The sequence below is a fragment of the Astyanax mexicanus genome, chromosome 1 (assembly GCF_023375975.1).
Source record: "Astyanax mexicanus isolate ESR-SI-001 chromosome 1, AstMex3_surface, whole genome shotgun sequence".
Classification (NCBI taxonomy): domain Eukaryota; kingdom Metazoa; phylum Chordata; class Actinopteri; order Characiformes; family Acestrorhamphidae; genus Astyanax; species Astyanax mexicanus.
Genome location: NC_064408.1, coordinates 101,392,836 through 101,409,126, shown reverse-complemented (window position 1 = coordinate 101,409,126; position 16,291 = coordinate 101,392,836). Strand labels below are relative to the sequence as shown.

At 39.4% G+C, this 16,291-nt stretch overlaps 1 protein-coding gene across 1 annotated transcript in view; it reads left to right on the top strand.

Moving 5' to 3' along the window:
• fndc3bb (fibronectin type III domain containing 3Bb) overlaps positions 1-16,291 on the top strand; it is a 94,980-nt gene that overhangs the window by 32,016 nt on the left and 46,673 nt on the right. Inside the window, exons 4-6 of the mRNA XM_022681185.2 lie at positions 5,545-5,621; positions 6,491-6,722; positions 7,138-7,428. Coding sequence (XP_022536906.2) covers positions 5,545-5,621; positions 6,491-6,722; positions 7,138-7,428 — 600 coding nt within the window. The remainder of the gene's footprint in view (positions 1-5,544; positions 5,622-6,490; positions 6,723-7,137; positions 7,429-16,291) is intronic.

Sequence of the window (16,291 nt, the reverse complement as noted above, 5' to 3'; positions counted from 1 at the left end):
GCACAACTCTGATCTCAGATATGTCTAAGCTAATTGACTTCCTCTGTGACAGTGAAAATTTAAGGTAATTTTGATATTTTAGCAAATGTTCTTTAAGATTCTTAAGTGGACATTCAGAACATTAAAGGCGGTCTCTGTTGACTTATATCCTGTATATACACATTTATTCAGAACCTTAAAAACATATATGCCTGAGTGTGCCTATAAATAAGAACTGTTCTAAAAGATCCTTTAGGGATCAATATTTATGAAGGTTTATGTTGAATTGTGTCCTATATATACATATTTATTCAGATTATGCCCAATTGTACCTGTATATAAATGCACTTATTCTGAAGGCAGTCTTTATATGATTGTGTCAGTCTATAAATTAATTCAGATAATTTAGGGAGTCCATATATAACTTTGTCAGTCAGTAAATTAATTCAGATATTTTAAGGCAGTTTATATCTGATTGTGTCAGTCTGTAAATTAATTCAGATCTTTTAAGGCAGTCTATATCTGATTGTGTCTGTCTGTAAATTAATTCAGATCATTTAAGGCAGTTTATATCTGATTGTGTCAGTCTGTAAATTAATTCAGATCATTTAATGCAGTCTATATCTGATTGTGTCTGTCTGTAAATTAATTCAGATCATTTGAGGCAGTTTATATCTGATTGTGTCAGTCTGTATGTTCATTCAGATCATTTGAGGCAGTTTATATCTGATTGTGTCAGTCTGTATATTCATTCAGATTATTTGAGGCAGTCTATATATGATTGTGTCTGTCTGTAAATTAATTCAGATCATTTAAGGCAGTTTATATCTGATTGTGTCAGTCTGTAAGTTCATTCAGATTATTTGAGGCAGTCTATATATGATTGCGTCGGTCTGTAAATTAATTCAGATCTTTTAAGGCAGTCTATATCTGATTGTGTCTGTCTGTAAATTAATTCAGATCATTTAAGGCAGTTTATATCTGATTGTGTCAGTCTGTAAATTCATTCAGATTATTTGAGGCAGTCTATATATGATTGCGTCGGTCTGTAAATTAATTCAGATCTTTTAAGGCAGGCTGTATTTGATTGTGTCAGATTGTAAATTCATTTAAATTCTTTAAAGCGGTTTATATCTGATTGTGACAGTCTGTACATTCAATCAGATTATTTAAGGCAGTATATGTCTGATTTTGTCATTCTGTATATTCATTCAGATCCTGGGGAAGCTTATGTCTTCTCCCTCTGTGCATCTGTTGAAAAAACAACTGAAAGGCATCCTTTTGGCAACTGCCTGTTGCGAGTTTATCTGGCACAGCAGTGAAAAACACACACACGCACACACACACACAGGCACAGGCACACACGGAGCCAGTGGTGGTGGTGTGGTGTGTGAGCATGAGCTGCAGCCTCCTGCAGGGCTGAATGGTTTGTGTGAGGGATCCTCAGGCCCCTGAAGAGGGAAAAGGCTTCTCTCTCTCTCTCTGCAGCACAAAGAGGGGCTTGTTCTGAGGAGGCCCCGTTGCTCCTGCAGGCTCCAGGGAAGCCTGGTGGGGGAGCAGCGCAGAACTCACCTCCACCTAACGTTACGTTCTCTCTCTTTGATGGCTCTTTTTTGTTGACCTCTGTCTCAATTCAGTTGAATTTATTTCAGTAAGCCAGGAATTTTCCATGCGAACTTACTGCATTGCCAAAACTCCACTTAAAATAATCAGATCTAACAATGAGAGATTTAAGAAACCTGTAGTTTCTGATCTGAAATGATTTATTCGGCAACTGAGTTAATGTCATTGGATCCAGTTTTGTTATAGTAACTGTGCCTATTATGCTCATGTAACTGTTAAGCAATTCAATTGCTGAGCTTAATTACTCTAAGAAAAATGGTGTACAATCTTACGTTATATAAGCAAATCATGTGCTTGTTACTACATATTTTCTATAATTTTAATGAGAGATATGGCTAGCTATGTATTCACGCTTGCTGTTGGCCATTTAGAAAGCTGCCTGAAAACTGTGACTAGGTATAGATGTTGTAACTTTTAATGAATCTTGAATCGTTGATATGAACAATATTTAAGAGTTAAATAAAAAAACGATTTAGAGACATGGCACAGCTGCTACAGTACATGTTCTGCATGCTAATCTTATGTTACATCACAATTATTTGTTACTTGTATTTACAATCAGTGAAATCATAAATATCTAGTTTTTAATGGTCAATAGCTGTAGCTCTAATTCCCAAATAATTAATGGAATATAAACAGTTTATGCCATGGTGTTGCCCTCAGGCAATATATACATGTCACAAACATGTTTCCATACAATAAAGGAGGGGTGTCAGTGGGTTTGACATTATATCTTGTTATGGAACAATCTTTTCAATCATTAGTAGTAGACCATGTTTGTTAGGACTATCATGCTGAAGCAGTGGCTCCTATGGGGACCCCCTGTTTTGTGTGTTTTAGACACTCTCCTACTACAGCATTTAATTGACCATTTTATCAGCCAGCTGCAGCAGGTAATCCCTAGTTATTCATATGAATCAGATGTGTTGGAGCATGAATCCTGGGACCTGTATTAGAAACCACTAATAATAAAACAGAATTCATGCCATATATTGTTGAGGTGAGTGTAAAAGGTAAATAAAAAATTAATTTAAAATACATAAAAAATATATAATATAATTTATATAATATATTATATAATTTATATAGTATATAATTCATATATTTATTATATAATTTTATTTTATATTTAGCATAAAAAGGTATTTCTGCAGCCTTAAGAAGAACAAAATCTTAACTAAATGTAATCCCTTTCAATAATTGGACAAATATTGATATTACTACATCTGTTTAGACAGTGTGCTAAAGTATGTGTTTTTGGTTCTTGCATCTTAAGAAGCTTGTAAGTTTAAATTTTAAAATACATTTTGTTATGTTTTAGGTACTTGAAGGGGGTAGATTTGCCCTGTGATTTGTTGCAAGCAATAAAAATTGAATACTTTTAAATATAAGTAGTAGGACACAATAACAAGCTACATTTTATCTATATATATATAATATCTATATTTGTCTGATGCATATTGATTGTAGACATGTAGTTTTATAGGCCAATCATTTGTCTGTAAAATTCTTAGTCCAATATTGTTGTAATATATGAGAAAAATACCACAAAAATAAAAATTGTGATGATAAACCATCCCACAGCCTTTCTAAGTGATCTCTCTGGGGTCACGCCTCAGCTGCTGCCCCTCAGTTGCAGCAGTATTTTGCAAACATCCTCTCTTTCTTTTACTGTTTGCATTTCTACATATCTCCGTTTGAGTCTCTCGCTACCCCTCTGTCTCTCTTTGCTCGCTCCCCCCTCCCTTCACCCGTTACCCCTCCTGTTGAGTTGGTAGGAATGTTGCTGTTTGCCCAGTGTCTGGGAGGCGAGCTGTTGAGTGCCTCTCTCTCTTTCTTTCTCTCTCTCTCGCTCTCTCTCTTTCTCTTTTTCTGTGTGAATGGCCTCTCTTCATATTGGAGAGTCTAAGACACCCTGCTTTCTGCCCCACCATATCTCTTTTTCACTCCCTCTCTCTCTCTCTCTCTCTCTCTCTAGTGTGTGTATGTGTGTGTGTGTGTCTGTGTGTGTAAGAAGGGCCCGGGGGCTTCTCTCTAGCATACCTGTGCACAGGCCCTTTCCAAACACAGAGAACAATCTGAATGGATTTTGTTGTGTGGGGTTATTTTAAGCCGCCAGTCCTGCACACTGCCGTCCCTATGAAGCCAAAACCACACATATCTCTGTGTACATATAGCCCTCCTCCACCTGGAAGAAGGCCGCGTTGAAGCTCCAAACATGCGAGCGCACAAACAGGGGCCTTATTGAGAGGCCAGGGCCTCAGCGGGTCCTCCGGGGGCCAACGGCCAGGGCGGTAGAGATGAAACTGTAAAGTCCATCAGTGCGACACCATGATTTACAGGCGCGGAGTGATCCGGAGGCCGTCACGCTGCGCCTCCTCACGGCCCTACAGGGGAGGAGGGGGCCAAGAAATGTCTTAAACAGCTGGCGAAGGCCCACAGAAAAGGAAGGAACGGTCACGGAAAAAATGCAGCCCAAGTTGCTGTGAGTTATTGATGCAGCCTTTTGCGGGGAGGGGCCAGGTGAAATGATTTTCACTGGCACACGGGAAAGTAAATAGTAAGCTTCAACTCAAACGTATTTATTTACTAATTCTATTTAGTTGTAGTGATAACGACCAACACAGATTCATCAATGCATCCTATCAACTGCAAGCTTTTCTGAATGATAGAATCAGTTCTACCAAAACACATGCACTCCTTTTTCATTTGTCCAATATTTAACCACAATAAAGAAAAAGCATTTCAATTAGTTTATTGATCATCCAATTATTCATCAAATGATTTCAAAATGTGAAAACAAATCATGTTTACAATCCCCTGTTAACATTCAACCAACTGAAAGCACATATGCTATCATTTATAGCCCTGAATGGCCCCTGTCCAAAATTGTTTAGAATGTGTAGCATGCTTTTTATTAATAAATTAAATTTAAAGTTTCCAGACAAAAATAATACAAATCTTGAGTTCATTGGGTTCATATTGTCTGCAGTAAATAAAGGTCAACATAAATGTAAAAAATACTGCGCAATTTGTTTCTTTCATACTGTCCTAACATTGGAGAATTGAGGATGTAAAAAACAGCAGAAATATCATGATATGCATAATATGATAAAATGGTATTGCACCATATCACCCATAACATCTCTAATCAGAACATCTGTATGAAATCCCTGCGGAATAGCTTGAAAAAGATGGAAGAAATGCAGCTGAGTCTTCTGTGAGATATGTGTGTTCTCCTTTGGGGGTGGCGTGGGCCGGGCTTACTTTCCGACTGCAAACGGAGGGCAAAAAGGGGGAATGCGGGGTCCGCTTGGGCCACGTCCCGGGAGAGCCGTGACAGAGCGCGCTGTGTGTGCTGTGTAAACGGCAGCAGCGTCCATCTCTTCCCCCCTCTGCTCCCGTCGGACCCCGCGGCTCTGTTACGGCTCCGGGACGCAGAACGAAAAGCCATAAACAATGACTCAATCTGTTTGTTTAACCCAGCGTCACAGTATCCGATACAGCCCTGCTGAATGGGCTCAGCTGGATGGGAACAGATATACCTGAGAGGGAGATCAGCACAGAGAGAAAGAGAGGGAGAGAGAGAGAGAGGTCTCCAGATCTCTTTAATGGCAAGGGGTTTTGCTGATGATGAATGGAGGCCTGTCTGTGGCAGGCCGCTGCTCTGCTGCATCAGGTATTGCGGTTAGCTTAAGCTATACGGAGCCTAATTTTATCTCTTAAGCATATGACAGCTGGGTTAAACGATATGAGGGATGACTGCTTTTTTGCTCTCTCTCTCTCTGTTCTCTCTCTGTTAACACGGGGGATTTGCTTTAGTTTTCTGCCCTTTGTGTTGTACCGTGAGGGGGTGGGGCTTTATAGGCGGTATCGAGTTACTGTTTGGCCTATCCTTTCCTGCCTGTTTGATTGACATCTTTTTTTCCTCGTTTCTCTCAGGGCCTGCAGAAGTTCCCATGATGTCACCGAACGGCTCCATCCCTCCCATTCACGTGCCCCCAGGCTACATCTCCCAGGTAACGCAGGCAAAATTAACTAAGGCAATGAGTTCGGGTGGTCCAGTATGACTTGCACAATAGGATGTGATTTCAGCCTCGCAGGCAAATAGAAAATCAGCCCTGACAGGACATGTTTGTCTAATACACAACCCTTTCACTCTCTAACAAATACACCAAACACACACCAAACTCAGGCTGTAAAATTGTCCTGCCGTTTTGAAGGAGGCTACGTCAGGCCGCAGTTAGGTAAAGGTCAGCTATGCTGGCATTTCAACCAAAAGGTCAGAAAAGGCGAACGATCGGAGTGCGAGATGTGGACATAATGAATTAAACCCCCTGTCCTTCCCACAGCAGGTTGCATAAGGCATCAAAGCTCACTCATGTGACTGTAATTAATATAGAACCCCAGCCTAATGTATAATGCCCCAGGGAGCTCTGCAGGGTTCCCTCAGTCAGAACCTAGCTTAGCCTATAAGACACGGGTAAACCTTTTTTTGGCACTGATGCCAAAAGTCTCACCTTTTAACCCATGATGATCCTTGTGTCAGCACGGTTCCCATTGTTGTTCTAAGTCTCCTGTGAACCCTGCCTCGAACGGCGGCTCTCTCTCACATCCACTGGAATCCATTTGGTCACAGTTCTGTTAGCGTGCCCTTGTTTTGTTTTCATTCTGGATTAGTGTTGAAAGTGGCACTGCATGGTTGTGGTCGGACTCAGAGATGTCTGGTATGCTGGAACTGAAGGCTCTCTCCTTTGTTCGATGGCAGGCACACTAATGGCTATCATCAGAGGCACTGGGCCCTGAAGTCAAGCTTTGGGTTTCTTTTTTCCACAATACATGCATTGCAGTCCCAACCACATGTGTTTGTTGTTTTGTGTGTCTTCAGGTTCTGGAGGACACCACTGGGGTTCGGCGAGTTGTGGTCACCCCTCACTCCGAATGTTACCCCCCAAGTTACTCCCCTGCAATCTCCCCTACCCACCACCTGCCCCCACCGTACATGACACACCCCCACTTCATCCCAACTTCACACACGGCCTACTACCCTCCCGCCAGCCCCGGAGACGTGCCCCCACACCAGTACTACCAACATCGCCTGCCCCCAATCTACCCAGAGGGTAAGCCTGTTTAGCCCCCCTCAAAGCAACATAGCACAAATCTGCCTAGATATTGATGATGTCAAATTAGAGGAAGAAAGCTGTCAAACTTCAAGGATGAAGTTAAAAGTTTAATATCCAGATATGCCTTGTTTTAAAAGTGTTTCAATGTACATAGAAATTAAAACTTTAGAAGAAAGGCATTTAAAAATACAGTTTGAAAATAATATATTCTAAATTGTGTTAGTTATTACTGTATGAATCAAACCGACAAATTTATAGTACTTTGACTACAGCATCAAATTATATAATAGTACTGTACTTTAAGTATAGTTAAACCTAGTGTACTTAACTAGTGACACTCATCCGTGCTGGTTTAGTAAACCCCTCTGCATGAGAGTGTATTCTAATGAAACTGTGTCTCTTCATCTCCCAGAGATCATTCCTTTATACAACATGTCCACGTTCCTGGGTCGGGAAGAGTACTGCAAGCCTCAGCCAAAGAAGCCGAAGGAGCGTCCGACTGAAAGGCAGAGTCTATCCAGGGTCAGCACGCCCCCATCGTCCAGCTACAAAAACGGCTCGGCCTGCAACTCCACTCCAAACGGCTACAGCAAGAACCACAGCGGCACCGCAGCCACAGGGGGAGGAGGAGGAAGCCCCGGGAACAAACGGACTGAGAGGAGGGCCAGAGGAAGCCCCAAACACACAGAGAGTGACCAGCAAGGTGAGCAGATCCTCCCTGCACGATAACACAGATGTTAGTGGACCATAGATAACTGCAGAAGTGAGATTTGAAGAGAAACATGTCGGTCAGAGCTGATTTCGAAAATAAGGGTAATATTAGACATAGTGTTGCATTTTTTTTCACCAGTGTAAAGGTTCTTCACACTCAGATATTTTTAATACAGACATAGTTCTTTATGGAAACAATGGCATTGATCGATTAAAGCATTGTTTTTAAATGTACTGTATGGAAAACCATAATTTAAACTTAACAGGTTCTTCAAAAGCTCTTCCCCCTCAAATTTCTGCACATTTTCATTTAGCTTACTGCAATTGTTTTTGCTAAACATTGTCAAATGGTACAATTCAATACTGATATATTCCTGTGAATCTGCAAAAAATAGCCAGTTTTACCACTCTATTGGGCATAAAAAGAGAAACAGCCTCATCCGTTTTCATGTTTTTCAACATTTGGACCTTTCTCCACCATCAAAACTCTTCTTTGCCTTCTTTGTCCTCTTTCCCTCCAATCCCTGTCCTGGGCACAAGCATGAATGCCCCCCTGTTTTGATTGGCTGAAATCGTGCTTTGTGGTCCAAGTCAGGTTTGAGTATGATTAAATTAATTAATTTAGTAGATTTTTTTGCCAGTGCAGAAACAGAGCAGAGAGAGAGAGAGAGAGAGAGAGAGGAACTGTAAAGACTGTTTTCCCAATTCTAGAGTGTATTTGATTAAAATTGTATACAGTACCTTTAAGTGTGCAGTGTATTTGTTGAGTAAATGGAGGTAAGTAATACTGAGCACATATATCCTTTTTTACATTAGACAATATTATTTGATGTAATTAAAACATTTTAATGGTTAAAAACGCCATTACTCCTCCCACTCTCCACCCTATATAAGCCCTCACTTCCTACCTATCTCTAACAACTTCACACCCTCCTCCTGCCCATCTTCCTCCTTTCTCCATCTTACCCCTTTTTCTCCCGTATCTTTTCTTGTGTGGGGATTTCAGCTTGATGCTCCTATGAAGCTGCCCCAAACTCCAACTCATTTTTAAGTTATTCCTTAAAGAATTTTGAATTGCACCAAAATATCTAACGTGACTGAAAATGTGAGGGAACTGTGGTCTGTTCCTGCAAGTCTCGTGAGCTGATGAATCCTGCACACCTGCTCGCTTGCTGAATCATTTTCTAAAGAATTCGTATAACATTGAATAACAGAGTTCAGAGAGCTGTTCATTAAGCATCTGATTGTATTGTGTATCAGTATGCTTGTGCTTGCTTGTTAATGTATTGTGAGTTGAAGGCTTTAGCACTGTCTGTGCAGAATGTGTCTTCTCAACCAAAGACCAGTCTATCAGGATGCACATTCACACACTGGTGGAGTTGTGTTCAGACTGACAGCACTCACTCTCTTCACGTCATGGTTAACTCGTGTGCCCATGATATGGAGTCGTGTTCAGACCGAGTGCGCACTCGTTCATTCCACTTCATGTCTTAGTCGTGCGCACTGCATGCTCAAACCCTGCTGCTGTCGTCACTCTTCATGGCTGCTGGTGGAATGCAAACAGACAAAACAGCAGCAGGAAGGTTATATCCTCCACACCGGTTCTGCAACCTTGATTTGCGTGAAGTTTGTTCACAATAATTAAAAACCAAAACAAGACACAATACGCCAGCGTACGTCATACTTCCAAAATTAGAGAGATAGCTGGTGTACAGAGCTGTGGTTAAAAAGATAGCTAAAAGTAAAAAGGAATTATTATTTATAATTGGATACAGCTGGTTCTATAGTATTATGGCTTCTAATATCAACAGGTATGCTTATGGGTATAGTTCAATTTTGAGAAATAGAACTGTTAATATTATAGTTGCCATTATAACTGTTAATTATTATGTTATGTAATAATTGTTCATAATAGTAGAGTACTAATAGGTGGCATAAGAAAACAGCCAATAATAATTTAGTCACTATAGATAGTGATTATAATGGTTTAGTACCTGCAAGTAACCTAAGAATATAGTTCATAAAATAGTTATCATAATGTACTATAGTATAGACAATATAGTACCTATAGGTAACATAGGAATGTAACAATTATAATAGGAAGGTACCTAAAACAACAAGAATATTGTACTTATGCTAATAGTGTAGTACTTATACATTTATAGTACCTACAAGTATAAGGATAATAATAACATTTATTTGGGGTTCAGCTCTGTCTCTGTGTGTTGAGGAGTCTGACTGCCTGGTGGATGAAGCTGTTGCAGAGTCTAGTAGTGGAGGCTTGGATGCTCCTGTATCTTCTGCCGGATGGCTTTGCGGATGCAGCGTGTGGTGTAGATCTCGGTGATTGAGGTTAGAGAGACTTTATGTGTGTGTCTCTTAGGAGTGCAGTATTATGGCTATGGCTTTTTTGTATTTAATTTTGGGAACCATAATAATGTTGTACTTAAAATATTTCAGCACCCATAAGAGTAGTACCCATTGTTATGTATTACCCAATGACTGCACTCATTAATGTAGTACACGCTATTAATGCCATGTAATCATAAAAAAGTACAGTTGTAGAAAGTTCTTATCAAAAACTGTATATAATCCATATCATACATAAAGTGCTAATGATACTTGGGCGTGTAGTATAAGTATTTATGTGTGTGTTGTGTGTAGGACTTTTGTTCCAATGTAATGTGGTTCATAGCGACGGTTTCAGATCCCTGAGGAAATTCAAACCACCCAGTGTGTGTGTACACATGTATTAGGAGGTTGTCTCCTTACTTTTAGTTGTAGCACATGTTACAATTGTAGTTACCAGTCTCAGACTGTGTTCTTTGTCAGTGCATGCCTGAAGGGAGCTGAGGGCTGTTTCAGCATGTCTTCATGAGGGTGAGGTGAGGGTCTATTAGTAGGTCTGAAGTGAGAACAGCTGAGCTGCTGATTCAGACCTCCTCCACACCTGCTTACTTTATAGTCTCATGGCTGTGAATTCTAGGGAGTTGCACTTTTAAGCCTTTCGCTTTAAAGTTTTTGTGTCAGCTTTTTGTCATTGGTCTGACATGCACGTTCACACACGTTATGCACACATGTACAGGATGCACGATGGTCATGACCTTGTAAAGCAAGGGTGCACCTAAGAGCATCCCCTGCTGGATATGTACAGTTCTGAAGGCCATATATTTATACAGAGAGATCACTGCCATTCTTCATATAAATACACTGCATGTCCAAATATTTGTGGACACCTATTCTATTTACATGGGTGTGCAAATGCACACACACACACAGCTTGTCTAGTCCTTGTGGAAAACTTTTGGCAATAGAATAGGACTCTGCCATTAAGGATTGAGCTGTGGAGCAGCGGAACTGTGTTCTCTAATATGATGGTGCCCAGTGAGGATGAGGTAGGGTATTGATCCTCCAAAATCCTGACCCCACTAATGCTTCACAATCTAATAGAAATCCTTCCCTGGACTAGGGGTGGGCATTATATCGTATACAATATAACATGACACAGAAATATCATGATATTAAAAATCCATATCGTGATAATAGGGCTGTTCTGTCTTTAAAGTAGTCTATTATTGACTGTGAAGCTTTATGTGTATTTACTGTATAATTGTTTTAGTTTGCAGTTTATATGCATGCACTAAATATTCTGCAATATTATTTGCTGCATTATATTATTTTATGCTATATTATTTATTTTGCCACATTATGATTATTCTGTTATACTATTATACTATATTCCTAAAATGAATGAATTATTTTCGTTTTTTCCTATATCGCCAAGTATATCGTTATCGCAAAAATACCCTGAAATATCGTGATATTATTTTAGAGCCATATCGCCCACTCCTACCCTGGACAGTTTAGACCAAATAGAAACAACAACAGCAAAATATATTCCGTTTTAATTCTTTGATTTTAAAAGATGAATGAATGAGCAGGTGTCCCAATACTTTTGTCCATATACTGTAGGTTAGAGTAAAACAAATCCTTTGAAAAATACTGGCTGCTGATCTAAAGTGCTTCTCAAAATAAACATTCAAGTGTCTCTGTTGTTTAAAAAGCCATCGGAAATTCAATCTACCATATGGTTCAAGTCGGAAAAAAAGTATTTAAGCTTGTCTTCTGAAAGTACTCAAAACTCTAAAGTACTCAAAGCTCTAGGTTTACAGATCAAGCTTTGACCAATGCCATCAGGTAGGGAGGAGCAGATCAGCCCAAGGCTTTGTAGGCGATCTTAGGGTTTTAAATCTGAAGCAGATGGCCACAGGAAACCAGTGAAGAGAACACAGCAGTGGAGTCACATGACTGAACTCAAGAAGGTTGAAGATGAATTGTGGTGGTGAATTCTGGATCAGCTGCGAGGGCGTGATGGCATGTATATGAAGACCCACCAGGAGAGAGTTGCAGTGGTCAAGCTTTGAGATGACAAGAGACTGAACAAGCAGCTGGGTGGCCTCCCTAGAAAGCAAGGGTTGAATCTTCCAGATGTTGTAAAGGAGAAACCTGGTTGACCATGTCAGGCTTGAAACATGAGCTGAGAACAATAACAGGTCATCCAGAATTACGCTCTGACTTCATTCAACTTCAGACAAAATGATCGAAGCATTTTGAATAGCCTGGCATGACTGTGGAGAGAACCATGCATTGGACCATGACTAGGGATGCACTGAAATGGACAATTTTGTCAGAAACTGAAACAAAACTAAACAAAACTAAACATTTGCCCAAATGCTGAATACTGAATTTGTGCATTTTTCTCCCGCTTTTTAAAAACGGCATAAATCAAATAGCTTACATGTATTGTTGTCTTGTTGTTCAAAGAAGAAGCAATTACAACATTTACAATTTTATAACGTATTTATTAAACACAGAACATTTTAACATCTCAGCAAAAACATAATTGTTTAGTATAAATCATTCAGTCTTTTCGCACACCGAAAGTGTTAACATTTTTGGCCAAATAAGTTGGGTTGCCAAATAATGTGTGCATCCATAACCACTACACAAAAATACAAATGTCATATATTAACTGTAGTAGCAGCTATCTAAAGTCTTTAACATTCCCATTAAAATCTCTTCTTAAGCTCTATTAGGATATGAATATTTTTTCCTGGGGAGATGGGTAATGTCATTTTATCAGTGATTTCAGTCTTACCAGAGTGTGCCAGAGTCAGTCATTTTTACAGTCTGGGTAATCCCAAGTCAGTAAAGATTCTGGCAGCTTTTACCTTCTGTAAAACAAGCTGTAAAAATAACCTCAGGTTATATAAATATTAATATTTATATATATATAAATATTTCTGATGGACATTTTGTTTTGCATGGCACAGATACCATAGGTTAGACACGTCATTTAAGTCTGTGAAAAGTTCAGGTAAGGTAAAGGATGTATCGGGGTTGAACCCCTTCGACAGCTCAAACTAATTTTTTTATTATTTATGTAAGGCAGTTATAAATATATAATAGAAAAATAATTGGGTGTGTAAGTCAAGCAGTTACTCCCATTGCAGGCATTTATGCTGAGATTTGTTATACAATGCAAATCTTTTATGTATTTTACTGATGTCCTGTTATAAAATTGTGTGAATTGCATTTGCTAATTAGCTCAAGGCATTGGTTTAAATTTTTAAACTTGACCTAAACTTGTACCTCTCAGTAGAACACATGCATCCTTCACTTCCTCCCTTTCCTCACTCACACTGTTCCTCTGAAGACCTCAGCCTCTGGCTCTTATTTACCTCCTCCCCTTATTTCTGTCTTATCTCACCGTCTTCACCTCCTCTACGCTTTGTTCTTTTTCCGCTCTCTGGTTCTCATGTCTGGCGGCCCGTGAGCGCCTGTAGTCTGGCCTAGTCCGTAACGAGATGCAGACCACTTCCTGTCTGTGTGGCCGCACAGGGCCAGAGCGCATTGCAACACAGAAAAGCTATGAAAAGACGGCAAATTAGAACAAGCAGGGAGGAGGGCCGATCTTGCGGAGACGCACAGGTCAGTGTGGTTCTGATCTTTAATATGTGTGTGTGTGTGTGTGTCTGTGGGGTGAAGCCTGACTCCCTGAATGTCTGTAGTTTGAGCTCACATCCACTGCAGCCTTGGAGACCACCATGAGGCACAGAGAGACACAGACACTGAGAGTGAATTAAGTAAAAACTAAAAAAAAAAATTACCTTTATTAGGAAAAATGCCCTCCATCAACACCCAAAACTAACTTAAAGAAACATAACAAAATTTGGTGTGGTTCCAAAATTAGGTGTGTGAACAGGAATCGAAAGTTTAGTGTCTTTAAAAGGGTTAATTTCTTTGTTACAGTATTGTATTATCATTGTATAAGTGCCAAATTAGTGGTCTAAAAATGCCAACAATATCGTTTATCGCAATCATTTCTGAGACAAAATTTTGTTTGCAAAAAATTCTTATCGTGACAGGCGTATGTCAGAATCTACGTTTTTGTCAATTCCAAAGATTTCAGTCAATTTATTATTATTTTTTTTGCATATCATATCTATTATTATAGTTGTATGCATATAAATTGACAAGACATTTGCCTCTGTTGGGCAAAAACCAAACCAAAATGGCAAGTTTACAGGTACTTCCAGTAGACCATTTGATTTAATTCTATTTTCCTTATCTTTTAATTTTCAATATAAAATTCAGAATATTTTGCATTATTTAGGTAAATGTAGGGTCTTTTACTAACTAACTAATTTACAACTGCAATAAAATCATTTGTCACATAACATAATATTATAAATAAAGTTTATGTTTAAAGTTGATTTAAACATAACCTACATTAGGTTACCTACACAAGACTTTCTTACTGCTCTCACATTACTGTTGCTGGGTTTGAGCTGAATATAGGCATGTGCAGCAAGATTTTTCAGTATCGGTATGTGAAATTTGGACATACCTCGGACGTGTCTGAGAGGGTTAAACCTACGCACAATTCTAAAATGCCCAGAGAAAGGTAAAGCTGCTGTGTTCTGGCTATGTGCTGCTGCTTTAGTGTTCTTCGTAATCCACACCAGGATGTTTTCCTCTAAGGTCCTTGACCACGCATGCTTTGCTTCCGTGTAAATCTAAGCCAGATTTCTTTTTCCTTGCTTTAAAGGGCTTAATTGTATGGATTTTTTCTTTAGTGTGTCAAACTTGCCTATCATTTTCAGTTCAGGATCAGGTGGGATGGAACATTTTTTTTCTCAGCAAACAAAGCATGGTGTCCACTTTTCGTGAAAGACACAAGAAAATAATGTAATCCTTAGTTTTATAAGAAAGAATGATATGTAATTATCTTATTTGTGGTAAAGTGTGCTATTGGAAACGATACTAAATGAAATTTTCTCTGTTAAAAGATAAAAGAGCCTCATAATGCCTTAGCTTGATATGCCTCTATCAGAGCTATAATATGAAAACCTGTTCATGAACAGTGTCCAGGTTTTATGTTTCATGTCAGCTAACTGACCTAAGCTAGATTAGAAAATAGTGTTGCCATTGAGAATATGGGTTCTAAATGAATATAATACAGTGGATTAGAACTTTTGGTAGAGGTGGCTTTATGTGGGACACCTCTGTTTTAGCTGTTTTGCTCTTTTTCTTTTCCAACTTCAGGTGGAGTCGTTAGCTCATTAGTTTACACTGGGTGGGGAAAAGTACGGTGGCCGAGAAAGCCCAGCGCAGTGCAAATTGAAAAGCGCTGCAAAAGCACAAAACACATCCATCAAAATTACAACACAGGCGCAGCAAATAGAAAAACGCGCTGCAAAAAGAAAAACGCGCTGCAAATAGAAAAACGCGCTGCAAATAGAACCACAACACAACGGAAGTGAGTCACAACACAACGGAATTTTCCCGGGGGACCTTAAAAGATGCTGTACCAGCTGTATACAAAGGACAATAAGTGGCAAACAAGCTTCTGAAAAGTAAGTTATGTTTATTACCTGTGATTACCACGGTTGTGTGCATATTATTAAAAGTTCTGCTTCACAAAACGCCTTGTTTGCCACGTATTGTCCTTTGTACACATAGTGAAGTCCGAGACGTTACTGAAGACGCAGCTTAGCTGGTACAGTATCTTTTAAGGTCCCCCGGGAAAATTCCGTTGTGTTGTGACTCACTTCCGTTGTGTTGTGGTTCTATTTGCAGCGCGTTTTTCTAGTTGCAGCGCGTTTTTCTAGTTGCTGCGCCTGTGTTGTAATTTTGATGGATGTGTTTTGTGCTTTTGCAGCGCTTTTCAATTTGCACTGCGTTGGGCTTTCTCGGCCACCGTAGAAAAGTAAATGAACGACCAAAATATATAAAGTTTTTAAATTGTCAATGTTATCATTAATAATACTAAGTAACTGCTTTTTGTACTATTGGTTGTCTTCAGACTTTGTCTTCAGTGTTGATTTGATTTTTGACTGACATGCCAAAAGTCATGGGATAGCAGTATGAATATTGACCATTAAGTGTTATCTCATGGGATGGCTTGGGAATGCACACACCTGTATAATGTGTAAGATGTTATCTTGTGAGGTTAAATGCTGGACCGAGTTCTGATGCTCAGGCCATGTACTAGCATTTGAGCAGTGGGTAATAATGAAGTAAATGTAACTGGCTTTAATTCCTGTGTTAACACATAAGCAAGTCTGGCAGAAATCACATCCACATTAAATGCAGAAAAAGGCCCACACGCATATCCTGCAGATCAGTGCAGCGTTTTTAGCCTTAACTTCCATGGAACATGATACTAGTTCCTGTTTAAGGATATGTGGCATGTCAGTCAGTGTATTTTCTAGTTTCTTGTCTGTAGTATTGCATACATGGTCTCTTTTAATGGCCTATCTAACCCCCTATCTAACTTTGTGACTATGCTA